The 17,159-nt window shown below is 40.7% G+C and overlaps 2 protein-coding genes and 1 pseudogene across 4 annotated transcripts in view; 2 read left to right on the top strand and 1 right to left on the bottom strand.

Annotated features, from left to right (window-relative positions):
• Positions 1 to 17,159, bottom strand: part of LOC149096434 (adenosine receptor A3-like) — a 319,741-nt pseudogene that overhangs the window by 187,750 nt on the left and 114,832 nt on the right. The window lies entirely within an intron of this gene.
• LOC149096448 (uncharacterized) lies at positions 1,418 to 3,181 on the top strand. The gene has a single exon (XM_089280901.1). It carries the CDS (start codon positions 1,418 to 1,420, stop codon positions 3,179 to 3,181), a length of 1,764 nt encoding a protein of 587 aa, XP_089137027.1.
• The window catches only part of LOC149096444 (uncharacterized), a 30,058-nt gene continuing 28,126 nt past the window's right edge, over positions 15,228 to 17,159 (top strand). For both annotated transcript variants that reach the window (XM_089280692.1, XM_089280691.1), the window contains exons 1-2: positions 15,228 to 16,069; positions 16,382 to 16,478. In XM_089280692.1, coding sequence (XP_089136818.1) covers positions 16,400 to 16,478 — 79 coding nt within the window. In that variant the 5' untranslated portion in view covers positions 15,228 to 16,069; positions 16,382 to 16,399. The remainder of the gene's footprint in view (positions 16,070 to 16,381; positions 16,479 to 17,159) is intronic.

Genomic DNA, 17,159 nt, shown 5'->3' with positions numbered 1-17,159 from the left:
AATACAGGCTCCCCATCTGTAAACTGTTCATATATTGACTGACAGGAACAGGCATGTAATTCCTTTCTTTGATATACAGTGTACTTCAATGTTAGTTGTTTACTGAGTGTTAGTAGTGAATCAAATGCTAGGGGTTGGTACTCCAACTTTCACTGTGGCAGGCTCTGCCCTAAAATACAAAGCAAACTTACATAACTGTTATGAACTTTGCCACTTGCTTTCGAGAGCAAATGCAATTTGCTTCAAACAAGAAACTGGAACATTGAGGGTTACAACAATGTGCACGGTCCCAATCACAGGGTCATCCAGGCTGTTTGGTTGTACATATAACTGCACAACTGTATATGAGTTCAGCTTCCAGAAGAAAATCAGAGTTTGTCAGGATAAATACTGATGTTATTGCTTAGTCAATGAATGAATGTGCAGTTCCAGAAGATATTCACACCCAACACCCATTTATGGCCAGTCTTTAGAAATTCCAAATTAAAGTATCAGGAATCAAGAGCTCTAATAGAGAAAAAACCTCCATGTGGGGTATGAATCTTTTCTTGAAGAAAACAATGTCTGAGAAATCATTAATTACAACATAATGTTTAAGAAACATCTTACCTTTCAGAGAATTTTGTAATCTACACTGTCTAGCCAGTTCACATATTTGACAAGTTGACACTGGGCGTGTTTTTAAATTTGTGCCCTTCAACATCACATTACTATGTAGTAGGACTGGTCAACTAAACACAGCATAATTTGGTTAATTAATATACACTGTACATTATTAGGTTGAAATATTGGTGTAGATTGTTGCACATCAACAGATAGAGAAACTATTTGGACCTGAATCATAACGAGTGAAAAATCGTGCACGAGACATTTACATGTACATGTAACAGCCCTCCACCTCAGAACCATCACAGATATGATATGATATTTTTAAACTCTCTGAAATTTCAGATTATTCAAGATTAACATATGCACATACATCATCTGGGGCAACCCTAAAACACTGAATTTGGAAACCAAAATCCGGAATCCAGAATCTGGAATCCGGAATCTGGAACCAAAAACCAGAATCTGGAATCCAGATATTATGAATGATGATAGAAATAATTCACTTCAGCAATGTCTTATAAATAAATATGAGCAAAAATTATTTTGTTGTTATTTATTTTCTTGGCTTTACTTCAACCACATATTTGTAGTGTTTCTGCTGTGACGTGCCAGTCACATGATCGCTGGTCTATTATGGGATGCGGTAGAACGGAAGCATGTGGTCGGAGAAATGAGAGCAGAAATAAATCTTGTTGTTGTTATTGTATAAGCTCTTTTGGTCTACCTGCGCCCGAACCACCACATTTGGCGACGAGGAAAACCGGATAAAAAGTGGATAACGAGTTTAAACAGTGGAAAACTCGCACAGATGGCCGTATCCTTGAGCGGACTGCCAGGTTTACAAACATTCAACGCTGTGGGCGAGCCAGCTACACTCGCACAACGATGGCTAACTTGGAAAGACGAATTCGAATTGTACGTGACTGCCTCGGGAATCAGCGACCCAACACAGAAGAAGGCGCTTCTACTTCACCTCGCCGGGCCCCAAGTCAGAGACGTTTTTAATAACTCAATTCCTGCCGACAAACGAGGCGAAGCGAAGGATTACGAGAAAGCTATGGACAGCCTATCCGAACATTTCAAACCGAGAAAAAACGCGCCGATGGCAAGACAGGCGTTTCTCGCAGCTCAACCAACCGCTGGAGAAACCATTAACAATTTCATCACACGCCTGCAGAAATTAGCCGAACATTGTGAATACGAAGGTGAAAGGGACAACCAGGTGAGAGATCGTGCGATTTCTTTCATTCAAGACAAAAACCTCAAGGCCAAGTTGTATCGCGAAGAAACATTAACATTGAGCAAACTATTGGAAATCGTTAGTCAATACCATGACAAAGAAGCCCTCGTTCTTATCCGTGATGGCCGAGTGAATAACATATCTCCAGACGCCAAACAAGGGGGAAAATGTTGGCGGTGCGATAAAGCGGGACACTTCGCGAAGGAATGTCTTCGTTCGCGTGACCACAAATGCGGGAAATGTGGCAACGTGGGTCATTTCGAAGTGTGCTGTCACTCCAAACAGAGTAAAGGGCGAGATTCTAGTCGCAGTTCGAGTCGTGGTCGTGGAAACGAATACCGTGGAAACTCTGGAAGAAAGCAAAGCCGTGGACGAAGAGGAGGAAGTTCACAGGGCCAACGTGATGTACGTCAAGTAACCGAAGACGTGACTACTGGAAACTCCGCAAGGAAGGATGATTTCTACGTGTTCTACACTGGGGAGACAGATGACGGGAACACTCTGAAGCTGGAGATTGCAGATAAGACTATGAACGTTATTATAGACTCTGGTGCTAGTTGTAATTTAATGTCCGAAGAAGTATTTAACTTTGTAACGGGGGGTAATGTTAAATTGTTGGAGTGCAACAAAAGAGTTTTTGCTTATGCATCTGAAGAGCCACTCCAAATCAAAGGAAAATGTAATCTTGATGTACGTGTGCCACAAACCCAAAAGTCCCTGAATGTTGAGTTTTATGTTATGCTTGGCAAAGCTGCGACGCTATTAGGCCGCGATGCATCTGAGTTGCTTGGTGTTTTAAGGGTTGGTATCCCTGTTAACAGCTGTGATGTTGAATCTGATGGTGCTAGTAACAATCCAAAACAAGCAGATAGAAAGGCCTCCCTAAGGGCAAAGTTTCCCAAAGTTTTCCAGGCCCTGGGGAAGCTCAAAGGGTACCAGCTCAAGTTACACATTGATGAAAAAGTACAACCAGTTGCTCAACCCCCACGCAGAATTCCTTTTAGTAGACGAGAAAAAGTCACGGAGAAATTGGAAGAGTTACTGAAGCTTGATGTTATCGAAAAAGTAGAGGGACCTACCAGCTGGGTCAACCCCTTAGTAGTAGTCGAGAAGCCTAACGGTGACATTAGAATCTGTCTAGACATGAGACAAGCGAACCAAGCCATTGTGCGGGAGAAACACCCAGTCCCCACCGTAGAGGAAACACTCCAAGAAGTCTCGAATGCCAAAGTTTTCTCTAAATTAGATTTAAATATGGCTTTTCACCAAATTGAGTTACACCCAGACTCAAGGGACATTACAACCTTTGCTGCGCCTAATGGCCTTTACTGATACAAGCGCCTGCTTTTTGGTGTAAACATGGCCACGGAAAAATTCCAGCAAATTGTTTGGCAGATCATCCAAGACTGCCCAGGGACATACAACCTGCACGATGACCTACGAGTTGTTGGCACAAATGATGAAGAGCATGACGAAAACTTAGAGAGGGTCATGCGCAAGCTTGAAGAAAATGGGCTTAGGCTTAACTATGATAAATGTGAAATTGGTGTTGGCAGCATGATCTACATGGGTGATGTACTCTCTGGGGAAGGGCTGAAAGTGTCTAGTCAACGTGTGAAAGCTATTGTTGAGGCACCAGCACCCCAAAACCCATCAGAAGTAAGAAGTTTTCTTGGCTCCGTGCAGTTCTGTTCAAAGTTCATCCCCAACTTTGCATCAATATCGAGTCCATTGTGGGACCTCACCGCAAAAGACAACAAGTGGAAGTGGGGAGTAAAGGAAGCAAAGTCATTCCAAGAGATAAAAGACCGGCTGACTCGTGCACCAGTGATGGCATATTTCAGACAGGGCGCAGAAACTCGTCTGACAACCGATGCATCACCAGTGGGAGTTGGGGCGATTCTGGAACAGAAGCAAAAAGATGGAAGCTACAGGCCAATATATTATGCCAGCAGAAAGCTGAGTAAGATTGAAATGAGGTACTCCCAATTTGAAAGAGAAGCTCTGGCTGTAAGGTGGGCTTGTGAAAAGTTCTACTTGTACCTCTATGGCATTAGCTTTGAAGTCTGCACTGATCACAAGCCTCTTCTCATCGTACTCGGAGCAAAGTCAAAGCCCCCATCAGCACGAATAGAGAGATGGCTTCTCTACTTACAGCAGTTCCAATACAAGTTGACACATATACGGGGCAAGGACAATGCTGCAGACGTCCTGAGCCGCCTACCGGTGGGTACTACCCATGATCACGAAACTCAAGCTACAGAAGAGTTTGCGTACAGCGTAGTAAGTGAGGCTGTACCAGCTGCGTTGGTGCCAAAGGAAGTTGAAATCGCTTCTGAAAAAGACCCAACGCTAAAGATGTTACGGCAGGCTGTAATGACAGATGATTGGAGCCAGTTACAAGGCACAATTTACAAAGCAGTTAAAGATGAACTGTGGGTGATAGGACAGGTGGTGATGAGAGGAAGCCGCATCCTCATTCCAGAGAGCCTTCAAAAGCGCACCATAATGTTGGCTCACGAAGGACACCAAGGTATGGTCCGAACTAAAGCCAGGTTGCGAGAGAAAGTATGGTGGCCACGAATGGACAAGCAAGTAGAGCAAGCAATACGAACATGTCACCCCTGCCAGCTTGTCGGACCCCGATCCAAACCAGAGCCGGTGAGATCAACCAGACTACCAGACTCCCCGTGGCAAGAAATCTCAGTTGACCTTCTCGAGATTACAAGTGGAGATCACCTCCTGGTAGTTGTAGACTACTATTCTCGCTGGATCGAAGCTGTCCTTCTCAAGAAAACAGATGCACAAAATGTAATCAAGTCCATGGAGGCTATTTTTAGAACACATGGTCTACCAGAGACTGTCCGTAGTGATAACGGACCTCCATTTGCATCCAAGGAATTCGAGGGATTCCTAGAGTATCTAGCAATTGAACACAAAAAGGGCGTGCCCTATTGGCCCCAAAGCAATGGAGAGGTGGAGCGTTGCAATGAGACCTTACTGAAAATCGTGAGAATCGTGCGCCTAGAGGGTAAAGATTGGCGAAAAGCACTCGCAGACTTTCTATTCCAGTACAGAGTTACCCCTCATACTGTTACTGGGATATCACCAGCAGAACTACTGATGGGGAGGAAGCTACGTGACAAACTTCCAAAAGTCCAAATCCCCAAGGATCGAGCCACTGAAGCACAGTGGCAGCTGCTCTTAAAAGAGAGGGATGCTCATGCTAAACTTAGACAGAAGGAGTATGCAGACAGAACACGCGCTGCCAAATTCAGCGACATTGAAGAGGGTGATCAAGTCCTACTGAAACAGGCTCGAGAGAACAAACTCTCACCCAATTATGAACCTGAGCCATACAAGGTCGTTCACAAAGATGGAAATGCCGTCATACTGGAAGATACCAATGGGAACAATAAAATGCGAAACATAGCCCACATGAAGAAATTTGTTGCACCTGAAACCACTGAAAAGGAAGACCAGGTACAGCCAGCACAACTACCCCAAGAGCCAGACCAGGTGGAACAAACGCATCCAATGACAATTGCAAGCCAGCCAGCAGAGGTGCAAGAGACTCCACCCAACCCTTTGCCGGGCGATTCAGTTGTTTTGCGACCTGCGCGCTCTAGACAACCACCCGCCTATTTAAAAGACTACGTATGCACTTAGTTTTAGAATGTGCAAGAGACATAAAGAGAGAGACTGTTTGTTTAAAGGACTATTAATTAGATTTGTAATACTGTTCATTTAGTTTTTCTCTAGTGCTGACATTTGTAATAACTTAGGGGGAGATGTAGTGTTTCTGCTGTGACGTGCCAGTCACATGATCGCTGGTCTATTATGGGATGCGGTAGAACGGAAGCATGTGGTCGGAGAAATGAGAGCAGAAATAAATCTTGTTGTTGTTATTGTATAAGCTCTTTTGGTCTACCTGCGCCCGAACCACCACAATATTGTAATTGCTAAAAAATTATTGACTAGTTCTGAACAACCCTTAGCTATATATCTGGCCTGGTTGTTCAAAAGCTGCATAAAGCTATCCACTGGGTACATCACTATCCAGTCAGGGTTACTGATTTTTTGGGTGGATAGAGTTACTCATAGCCTGCGAGCAGGCTCTAGTATCTGTCTTTAGTATCTGAGCAGGATGAATAGGTGTATAGTGTTTTTCTGCATTGGCATGTCACCAAGAGCCTTCATGCGGTTTTGCCACTCATGCCCTGGTGAGAGCCCGCTTCTTGTCTAGATCAAATTGCTCTGAGAAGACTGGTGTGCAGCGCATTAACAACAAGCTATTATACGCTATTGCAGTGAGTTTCTGGCAGTCTTTTAGCATCTTTTAACAACATGTGGTCTGATCTGTTAGCAAGTGAGAAGGAGACGGAAGTAAGTGTGCAGCATTTCTACAGATTATTTTAATATGATGGCCGCCAAGAATATGAAAGGCTGATTTGTCACAGTATCAGTGTGGAAATTGTGTTAATCTGGAATTGGTCTCGTATCGGTTGGAAAAATCAAATTTCATATTTAGGCCAGATGGGTTAGCCTTTGGACTTCGAAAGTGGGGGGCGTGACCGTCAATGTACAGGGGGCTGCCACTGACGGATATCCTGTTCTCTATGACATTTTCTATCTTGTTCAGTATCTACTAGACATAAAGGATAAATTTATACTCCCGGTAAATTGAAGATCACTTATTAAACAAAATGGCTATTACCAGCAAGCTTATTTTAGACACTCTCGAGGTGCTTGGAATAAAATTAAGACGCACTTTTCTGAGATTCTCATAATCATAGCCCTCACTAAAAATAACGGTTGCATGATTTCAACAGACGGGGAATTTTTGTTTCAAAAAAGGTTAAGTTTGAAGTCCTTTTTACTTGGCAGCTTACTTTTTACAGTCGAAAAGCTAAGCAAAACAATTTTCGTGTATTTGAAGAACTTATATTCTTTGATTTCCGGATTCCGGTTTTTGGTTCCAGATTCCGGATTCCAGTTTCTGGGTTTTAGGGTTGCCCCATCTTTAACAGAGTGTTTGCTTCACATTCAGTTTACACATGGCTGTTATCCAGTGTAGGCAGACTTAAAAGTTTTCCGTCAAAAATATATTGCAACAACTATTGCATCTTTCATTACCTATTCTTGTGATGAAATGATGCAAAATCCAAGAACAAGAAGTCATAAGCATAAAACTAACTTACGTGGTAGTGTTTACAGTTCCTCTTACTGTCTGCATATGCTGTCCATAAACTGGTGCTGCCTGGACAATGTACATTATTTTTCTGATCACACTTTTTAAAACGTCACTGTTATATAATTTGCTCTGAAAAAGCAATACATGAAATGTTATGCCTTTGGCACTCACCAAATACCTTTACATGATGTATAATGTACACCATATCAACATTCACAATTCTTTTAACTTTCATTGTAAATATTTTGTGTCATTTTCCCTCACTTGAAGACTGGACTTCCACATTAGGTGATAATTTGCCTCTGGAATCTCTATGAATTCACAGGGAGTGATAACAATTAAATCGTGACAAATTTTAGCAAAGTAGGCGTTCAAATGTCAGATTTTAATGCTAAGTTTATACAGTAACTCTACATTACTCTTCGTATATATATATAACCTCTCAATTATTGCACCCATAGACAGAAGGTGTGCTGGGGGAAGAAATGTTCTAAACTCTCTGAACTTTTCCCCCTTACCTGTAATAGGATGACTATTATGAACTACGGTTTGTAACCAACACCAACATCAGGTTATGTATACACATGTATGTTTTGTTGTCGTCTGTAATCATTAAAAAATAAAAATTTAAAATCCTCCACAAAGTTCATACTCAATAACACTGCTACTATACATGTAGCGCTGTTACTGGAATTCAATTTAAGTGAGACTGTTGCAACAGCTCTGTCAAAATTGTTTGTAGCAGAAGGCAGGATAACAGAATATACATGTAGCACACAGCAAAGGCTAGAGATACATACATGTCAGTTATCAGTTAGGATTTGGTGAGCTTCTGTGCTGTAGGTATGGTGGAAAATAATAGATTATCAGAAATGAAGGTTCCTGCGACATTTTGACAGCACTGAGAGGAATTAATATATAAATTCACAAAAGAAGGAGAAGTTCTTGCCCTGTCCAGTTCTCTGTAATAAAAATATCATTCAGATACAAGTCATTTATTATACATGGTTTGTGTTTGAAGCCGATATAATGCACACTCTGTTGGCCAATTCCAGTGCATTATTTACATTTACATGGTATACCTCGGTAAAATCATAAAACATTGCGTGCGACATAAAAAATATAAAAAATAAAAAATAAAAAATAAAAAGAAATGCCTAATTCATAACAATTTAAAATATTCAACACTAAAATGAATGTAATTCTTTACTTGAAAATTATTCTCCCGTAATGCCCATGGGCCAATTACAGGCATGCTAAAAAGTCCTAACACAAAGTAAAAGGAAATTAAGAAAACTATTGCTTTTTTCCGGAAAATTGTAGTGACTGAAGACAATGATGGAACACTCTGAGAGTGCATTCTATCAACCTGATGAGATAAGATTTAAGCAGAATACAGAATTCACAAAGTTATGTCACAAACGAATTGGTTCAGGACAGGAGAAAGGAAACTGTACAGCCAGGAAGAAACTGAAACTTTCTTCGACGAGCAAAACAGTATGCATGCACAACAAAGAAAACAGTCAGTGACATTCGTTTAATAAGTTAGTTAATAAAAAAATTAGAGTGAAAAAGAGAGCAGAGAGAGAGAGTGGAGATAGGAGAATGCTCTCTCAAACTAAATTGTGTATGTATGTATGTAAAAGTTATTCTTATTACCGAGTTAATTAGTACCATGTCACTTTTTAGAAACATTTCCATATTAAGTGTAAATTAATAACGCATTGGGGAATAACCTCTTATTACGAAAATAGGGTCTATGTACGCCCACCAAAAGCAGTGGCACAAATAAAATGAAATAGCCAATCAAAATCAAAGCAGAGCTTTATTTGCAGACAGGATTGCCATGCAGAATCGTCTACTCGACATTTTGGACTATATAAGCATTTCACCAAACCGAACTAATTGGACAGACAACAAAATAAAACGAGGAAATCTACATTATAAACACAAGATGCATATCACTACATCTGAGCTGGAGTATCAACAGCAAATCCCTTCTCAATGAAAGGTGACCGAATAAACGAGAGGATAAAGAAAATTCGTTTAAGCTTGCGGTGTTAAAGTTTAAAAATTATTCACGCTTAAATTTGAATGTTACTGAGAGTGTATTTTTGCCGACGGCTTAATTTAGCTTTGCAGTCATTTTATTGGCAATTCCAGTGCATTATTTACATTTACATGGTATACCTCGGTAAAATCATAAAACATTGCGTGCGACATAAAAAATATAAAAAATAAAAAATAAAAAATAAAAAGAGTCAGTCATTTTATTGGCAGTAGCTTTACCAGTCTTCAACCAAATTAACCTCGGAATTCACAAAAGCATTTCGCCAAACCGAATAAATTGAACTAACAAAACGAGGAAATCTCCCTACTTTGTAATCACAATATGCAAATATTCACATAGGAACAAAATTAAATTTAGCAAATCCTGTTCGCTTCGGCTTAAAATGGTTTTTAGACCTTCCTTGGTTTTCAACAACAGAAGAAGAAATTTTAGCAGTCTACGAAGAGGCAGTGCTAACTAACTCAGAGAAAACTTCAAAACTCGCCCGGCCGTGTTTACAAGTACGGTTTTGGCTAAGCTTATTTTTAGACGTGAGGTTATAAGCTTAAGTTGACGACGAAAATCGACAGAAAACTTAATTTGTTTACAACTTACAGCAACCTCCAAAGCGACCCACGTGTTATTGTTTAGAGACGAGCGAAATTAAAACGATGCAATTTTTAAAATCTCTTACAGCCGGGCTTCAAATAAGGAAGACTTTTAATGGATTCCAATTGAAAATAAGCTTCTATCGCCGAGGCAACTCGTTAATTTTCATACCAAACGCAACAACAAAAGTCACTTACCGCAAGTTGGCAATTCAGTTCGGCCAGTGTAAATCTTCCGGGCAGAAACTTGCAGCAAAAGTTGTGAAGACTGAACTGAAGTTATATTTTCGATAGATCAACGACTCAAGTACTTCTTTCCGCTACGTTTACTGTTTTGTAATTTCCCTAAAACACTCGGGCACGTTTGATTTCTCTTGCTCATCACCTGACCAAATCAGGTGACTTTTGAATTTTCTTGCACGGCTGCACAGCATCACGTTCGCGCGAATTTTGAACTTGGCCATGGGGAGTTCGGCAGTCTTCTGAATCAATTTGTCGGGTACTTTCGCCTCCTTTCTATAGCCCTCGTTAGCTTTGGTTCACGGCATTGTTCGGTATTATTTCACCTCCTTTCTCTAGCCCTTGACTAGCTATAATTCACGGCATTGTTCAGTATTGTCTCGCCTCCTTCCCCAGCGCTGGCCCGCTCAGTCTTTTTCGCGATCTTCTTCGCTACTTCTTTGCCTGTTAATTCTTGCTTTCTGTTTTTTTTTTTGCTTCAGTGCAACCCTGTCTTAAAAATATTAGATCAACCTCCGCTATCGTTCTTCTTTAAAAATGCCGCCAAGAAAAATGGCATTCTCCCGCTACAAACCGAGGGTGCATGTCTCTGTCAACCTATTAGCTGGAGTATGGCCGCCATCTTGCACGACTCCGTCGCCGTCGCCGTCGTGCGTACGCGCCCACGAGCAATACCGCTAGCCATGATAACCATCAGAAAATCAATTCATGGGTTTCCTTTTCTTCCCTATATGGGTATGGGGCTCCGCTTGGCGCCCCTTCGGGCCGCCGGAGCTCCGCTATTATTGCACCATCATTGGTAGCCGTTGACAAATCTCCGATGATTTAATGGTCTTAATCTAGAACTTTCTTCGAGATATATATGAGCATGAACGATATGAACGACACGATAATAACACTATTAACAACAGCTTTCTTTCTTAAAAGTCATGATTAAATTTAATTGGTGTTTTCCACGAGTAAAGGGCTAGCAAAGTCATATAATTTAATAATAAACCTCTATCCCGACCGATGTATCGATTTTGGTCACTCCAGTGACCACAGATTGAAAACGTGACAGAAAATTGGTGTTAGTTTCGATTCTCACCAAATTTGGAAAGTGGGATGATCTCGTCATTAGCCAATGACAGGCCATTTTTCAGCCCTTTTCGTCATATCTCCCCCTCGGGAGAATTTTGTCAAGTTAGCTAATTTAGTATGCAAGCCACCGTAATCGCGGTCGCCGTCGGCGAAATGTTAATTTGCTCAAAATTAGGGCAAAATCTTTCGGAGATGGAAGTCAGGACATTCTTAAGGATACAGAAAATAATTTGGGACCAGTTGCTTCCTTCTAAGGCTGAATTTATCCAGAAGTAGGCTGTATTTTCGTTTTCCTGCAGAAAGCCACGCGATGAAATATTATCGGCTTGTTCTGCCGTCGTGTTCTGTTTTTTCTCTTGGTCTTTTTTGTAGCCCGCCGAGGCCAGTCTTTCGTCGAAATCACTTGAAAAAAGTTCGAAAAAGATGTTCCCATTCAAGTTTAAGCTCTCAGGCGATAATTCTGGAGTTTTTTGGCCGAAACGTCGGCTTTGTTATGTCCGTGTTTTTCGGTTGCTATGGGCGACCGTGGCTTCCTTTCTTAGGTCAAGTCTGGGGAGTGAGGTCACAACAAATTCTAATTAATTCTGGTTTTGTTCGATTTCGCTGAAATTTTAACGCGATAAAGCTGGATTGTTAAGGAATAGATTTATTGTCTGCCGATGTGTGGTAGCTATTAACGCTATAGTGATATATCGCTTCGAAGTCAGGGTTTTGAAGAGATTTTTTTTTGCAGCGTGTGGGTTCTACATGATTTTGTAATCGGAAGTTTTTGTTGACCCCGAAGGAAAAAATATCCGAAAAAGGTCATTTCATCGACGATTCAAACGAATATAAATATGTATATGTTCCGAGCTAAATTTCTGGTGAAAAAATATAATTTTGACGAGCGCTGGGTTTTTAATTTTTTCCCGCGAAAGTCAGTATCGGAGATAAGATTTATTAATGTTTCAACAGCTTTTGGCGAGTAAACATCACAGTTTGCGTGAGTCAAAATTTGGCCGAGTGGAAGCTTGGGTCTGGTCGCCGACAAATCTAAAAAAAAAAAAAACGGTTAAACCATGAACCGCGCTCGGCCCATGGCCGCGCGGTTAATAAATGCGATGCTTTGAGGCCTTTGTGACCTCCGAGTCGTTTTCATGCTTTCTCACCAGGCCTCGCGCTACGTCCGCCATTAGGCACCTTAAGCAACAGACGTTTTCGTTGACGACGGCGACGTGACGACCGATAAGAAACTGGGGCTAGAACGGCTTCAGGTTGCGGTCGCGACAGCAAGTTACCATCCTTAAAGAAGGATTTCTCAGGCTAGCGTAACATCTTATTGTTTTGTCCACTCCGTCTACGAGTTGAAGATAAACTATAGTTGAAAAAATAACTCGATGGAATTAAACCTTATACTATTCATGTTTTACTAAGAGATGTAAAATCATTGCCAAAAATAACGAAACAATTTAAGTTTATAAACTTTGCCTGCTTTGAAATGTCAAACGTAAAGAGCAAAAATTATTTTACTTGTAAAACGTGTATTGCTAAAGTAATTAATTGCGAGTTTTAACCAAAGTTTCTATCACCGCTCATTGAAAAAAAAGGTGTATTTTTAGACTGCCAAGATTACACACAGGTAGCATCACGAGCCAGAGCAAACGGAAGCTCAAAAATTCGCCAGGTCCGGTTGCTATGGGGTGATGTCATTTATCTGTTAGGTTGCTGTCATCGCAAGACTTTTGCGGTTCTATTGTGGTTAGCGATAATTGCTTTCAGTGAGAGCAATTGTGTACAAAAGTAACCTGGTTATTTTCAGATATGATCTGGCCACATAATTGATATTTTATAATAAATTTTCATAACGCGGGAATATTGCGCGGTCATATATATAGAAAAAAGACTTCGACTTCGAATGAACCCGTCATCGGTCGTTGAAAACGGACACAAAACGAGATGTGCCTCTGAGTTAGAAGATATGGTGTCTTTCTGACGCATTTGTGCGAAATTGAGCCAGTTTCCAATCGAATTTGCCTTGAGGAGTTAAAGAAGGCGCGTGGGTTTTCTTTTCACGGGAAGGGAAACAAAGGAGCTGCCCTGACTATACATTTGGATTGGTTTTCGCTTAAACCATAAAACAGTTGTTGAAAACTAAACGAAACCGCCAGCCACGATTGATTTTTACATGAATTCATTCACCTAAGAACGACGGAGAGAACGAGAAAGTGTTTTCAGCTTGCGCTGCCCATGATCAACCTCCCAGAGCATCGAATCAAGACAACAGCTTCAAAACTCAACAAGTCAAACGCACAAAGTTAAGTCTTCCGATTAATATTTTATTTACACCATAACTTACACCCATTGTCATGCTTTTAGATTGTATGGGGACTAGATAGCTACTAAAATGTTAAATCACTATTTTCATTCGTGGGTTAGACCCTAGACTGAAGTCCATGGTACACCAGTTTTCTGAAAGACAAATCCAGATATATAGTAAAATCACCATGTAGCCACATATTATAAATCCGCTCTGGTTTTCCCACGCAAACGTTCTCGCAGTATTTCTACGTTACCGAGTGCTACAGGATATTTTACAAAAACCACATAATTTTTCAGTGATGCGTGACACTATAGGAAACAAAAACAACAACAAAATCGTCATTTTTCCCTCGCTCGTTCATATCATACGAACATGTGACATATCCTTGTCTGGTTCACCCAGGCTGAAGTCCATGCAATACAGTTGCTGAGCGCTTCGGGATATGTAACAAAATCGTCATAGTTATTTTTCCGTCGTGCGTGACATTATAGGAAAATGTTACATATCCTTTTCTGGCTCACCCGGGCTGAAGTCCATGCAATACCGTTGCTGAGCGCTTCGGGATATGTAACAAAATCGTCATAGTTATTTTTCCGTCGTGCGTGAAATTATAGGAACATGTTACATATCCTTTCTGGTTCATCCAGGCTGAAGTCCATGCAATACAGTTGCTGAGTGCTTCGGGGTATGTAACAAAATCGCCATAGTTATTTTTCTGTTGTGCGTGAAATTATAGGAACATGTTACATATCCTTTCTGGTTCATCCAGGCTGAAGTCCATGCAATGCCGTTGCTGAGCGCCTCGGGATATGTAACAAAATCGTCATAGTGATTTTTCCGTCGTGCGTGACATTATACGAACATGTTTCATATCCTTTCTGGTTCATCCAGGCTGAAGTCCATGCAATACAGTTGCTGAGTACTTCGGGATATGTAACAAAATCGTGATAGTGATTTTTCCGTCGTGTGTGACATTATAGGAACATGTTACATATCCGTTTCTGGTTCATCCAGGCTGAAGTCCATGTAATACAGTTGCTGAGTGCTTCGGGATATGTAACAAAATCGTGATAGTTAATTTTCCGTCGTGCTGTTTCCAGAATCGCTCGGCATTTCTCGTAAAGAATTACATCATGTACTCGAGATTTCTATCGCTCTTGAGAGCTTTGGCATAATTTTTGAGATTAACTGATTTTCAAAGTGTCGGTGCACATGATCTTCGAATTCGAATACTAGAAAATTCAGATTATTTTTGGAATCGCTAAGCAACAAACATGTATACGGAGAATACCCTAAACAGGTTTCAATCAGGCTTTCCGCGGAAAATCTGAGAACATTTCTGACTCTCGGGCATTTCTGGGCTGCTGGGCATAGTCACTTCGCTTACTGAATAACAGTGATAACTGAGATTAGCGAAAACGTTTCACCTATACGTGCTCCGTAGCTTTACAAGAGTAAGAAATGTATCAAAAAGTCTAAGTTTTAAACTGGCGTTTGCGCCTCAAGCTAGAAAACACATTGTTTCAACGTTATTTATTCTGTTAATCCAAATTCTTCGTCAGTCGCGCGATTTCCGGAATCGCCGACTATTAAAATGTTTTGTATCTTTCTGACATTTCACACTTTAGGATTATGACACATTCGTGCAAAACTTGACACGTTTTGTGGAACATAAACGATCACCGACAGGGATATGATTACACTGGAATGTTGTAAGCCACTGGATATCCCGTGGAGATGTAGGACTAAAAGTTCTACATCTCCACGGGATCCCAGGTCCGTTTTTTGGTTGCTAAGAACGTCTGGCTCGTTATGTTTGAACAAAATCTCAGCTCACTGCGTTTTTCATTCGACACACTGATCGGCCGCTCAAATACAGGAGTTTCGCCAGCTCTTTTGATAAAGAATCGTAAACAGCATTCTGCGAAGGATGCAATAATCTTGTATTTACAAGAAATAAAATTCAGGCGAGACAATTTGGTAGCGCGAAGTTTTCCAGCTCTTGTAAACATTAAAAATTTACCTGTACACACTGTTCGAATACAAAATTCATCGTGTCGATTAAAGAAGCCTCTCCGTTAAACGAAACACCAAGACGAGGGGATTGCCAAAATAAAACCAATGTTATTTCAAGCTATAACAATCTACCGATTATACGTTGAGAAAATCTGAAAAAACTAATTATACTGAGCGGCATTACGTTGGATGAAAGCAACCTCTTCGCTGAAGGCTAGTTTGACATGCCAAAAACAATTTTTCAGTTAAGAAAAAATGAGTCCAGGAATACTTCCAGAACATTGTTTTAAGCATAAAGGCAATCATTATGCAGCTTTACCTTGGTTCGGCACCAAAATAGCACAAAAGTAAGCTAAAAGGGATCAAAACAAAAGATTAAGTACTCACGTTTTCGCCGCGACGTGAAACTCCACGTTCTCACGTTCTCGACCTCAGGGCAACGTCAGGTCACAACGTGTTGTACATGCGCGGTTGCCGTCGTCAGGCCGGCGACGTCTGTTGCTTAAGGTACCTATTATCAAAGTTTAAACTGATACATCGTAATAAGGGAAAGTCCCTATGTAACTGATATGGAAATCACAAGCTTCATTCGAAACCGAAAGTGTAAAATTGATTGTTGGGTGGAAATAAGCCAAACAAACTTTGTCTTTCACATATGATTGAAGCTGGGTCTCAATTTGCTGCAAATCAAACAATCTTGTCATATACTTGAAGTCTGCCAGTTCCCTTTCGGGTAAGTACATTGTTGTTTCAAGAAGACCGTCTGCCATATTAAATTTTCCTGCTGGAAGGCAGTTCAACGCTTTCGTTTACGATTTGGAATTTATGCGAATTTCGTATCATTAAAGGACTCATATTAATTGGTGGAAATGTAGCAAAAATCCTCTAAGATCGACGTACTACCTGCAAGGTATACTATTTTGCATTGTCGTGTGGCTCGGTATAGTAAGCTCTGTATCGATTCTGTTTCACTGAAAAGGCTGTGAAATGTTTCTCGTTATATTACTTATATTAATGCCGTTGTTTCATATTAATGTTTGATCAGGTGCCAATTGCGATTACCATGAGAGGCTCTTTGTGGATTTGCACGCTGTCTGTAGTGCTAATACTGATTCAGATGCAATTTATGAGAGTTTATGCAGGTACGTTAAGAAATGAGTAGAGGGCCACAGACTTCATCGCATAACTTCATCGCATGACTTCATCACCACCGCGTGCTTTCCTGGTGAGCCATTCGTTTGCCCAAAATGTCATAACAATCAGGACATCATTAATTCAATTAATTCACAGGCTCCTACGGTTTTGCATTACCATAATAAGTGATCAGTGATCAGTGAACTCTCGTTAAAGTTCCTCATTGCCAATCATTAGATGGCAAACATGATGCAAAAGAAAATAAATTGCGCGCTGCAATTTACGTGTCATTATAGAAGAATTTCGCGTGTACACTTATTCAGATGGGCCAATTTGTTTTCCTGCCGTATCAGCCACTATAGTTCACCACTAAATTTTCTTTTGTCTTTATGGCCAAATCAGATCACGTGGTACGATCTCGCGCGGGCACTATCAGGCGTTATTATTTACCACTTATCCGCCCATAGTGCCTGCCTGAAGAAAATACCCGGATGGATAGTACTCGTCCGTTAAATTTTTTCTGTCAACAAACCGGCTAATAGAAAATAAACAATTGAAATTGTATTAAGTGGGTTTTGTCTGTTTTCTTTTTCAAATTTTACATGTGGCTTTCACGGCTTTCATCTAAAAATGTTGAAAATAATTCAATATGGTATCTGAACTGGCGCGCGGAAGAAAATTTAGTGGTG

This window comes from Orbicella faveolata, unplaced genomic scaffold, assembly GCF_042242905.1.
Source record: "Orbicella faveolata isolate gen_17 unplaced genomic scaffold, um_ofav_v1 contig_48, whole genome shotgun sequence".
NCBI classification, from domain to species: Eukaryota; Metazoa; Cnidaria; class Anthozoa; order Scleractinia; family Merulinidae; genus Orbicella; species Orbicella faveolata.
Note: the sequence above shows the minus strand (reverse complement) of the source record. Positions and strands in the feature narration are given on the sequence as shown.

Bases quoted from the DNA above. Each gene is read 5' to 3' on its own strand.
- LOC149096448 (XM_089280901.1), top strand. From the start codon at position 1,418: ATGGCCGTATCCTTGAGCGGACTGCCAGGTTTACAAACATTCAACGCT.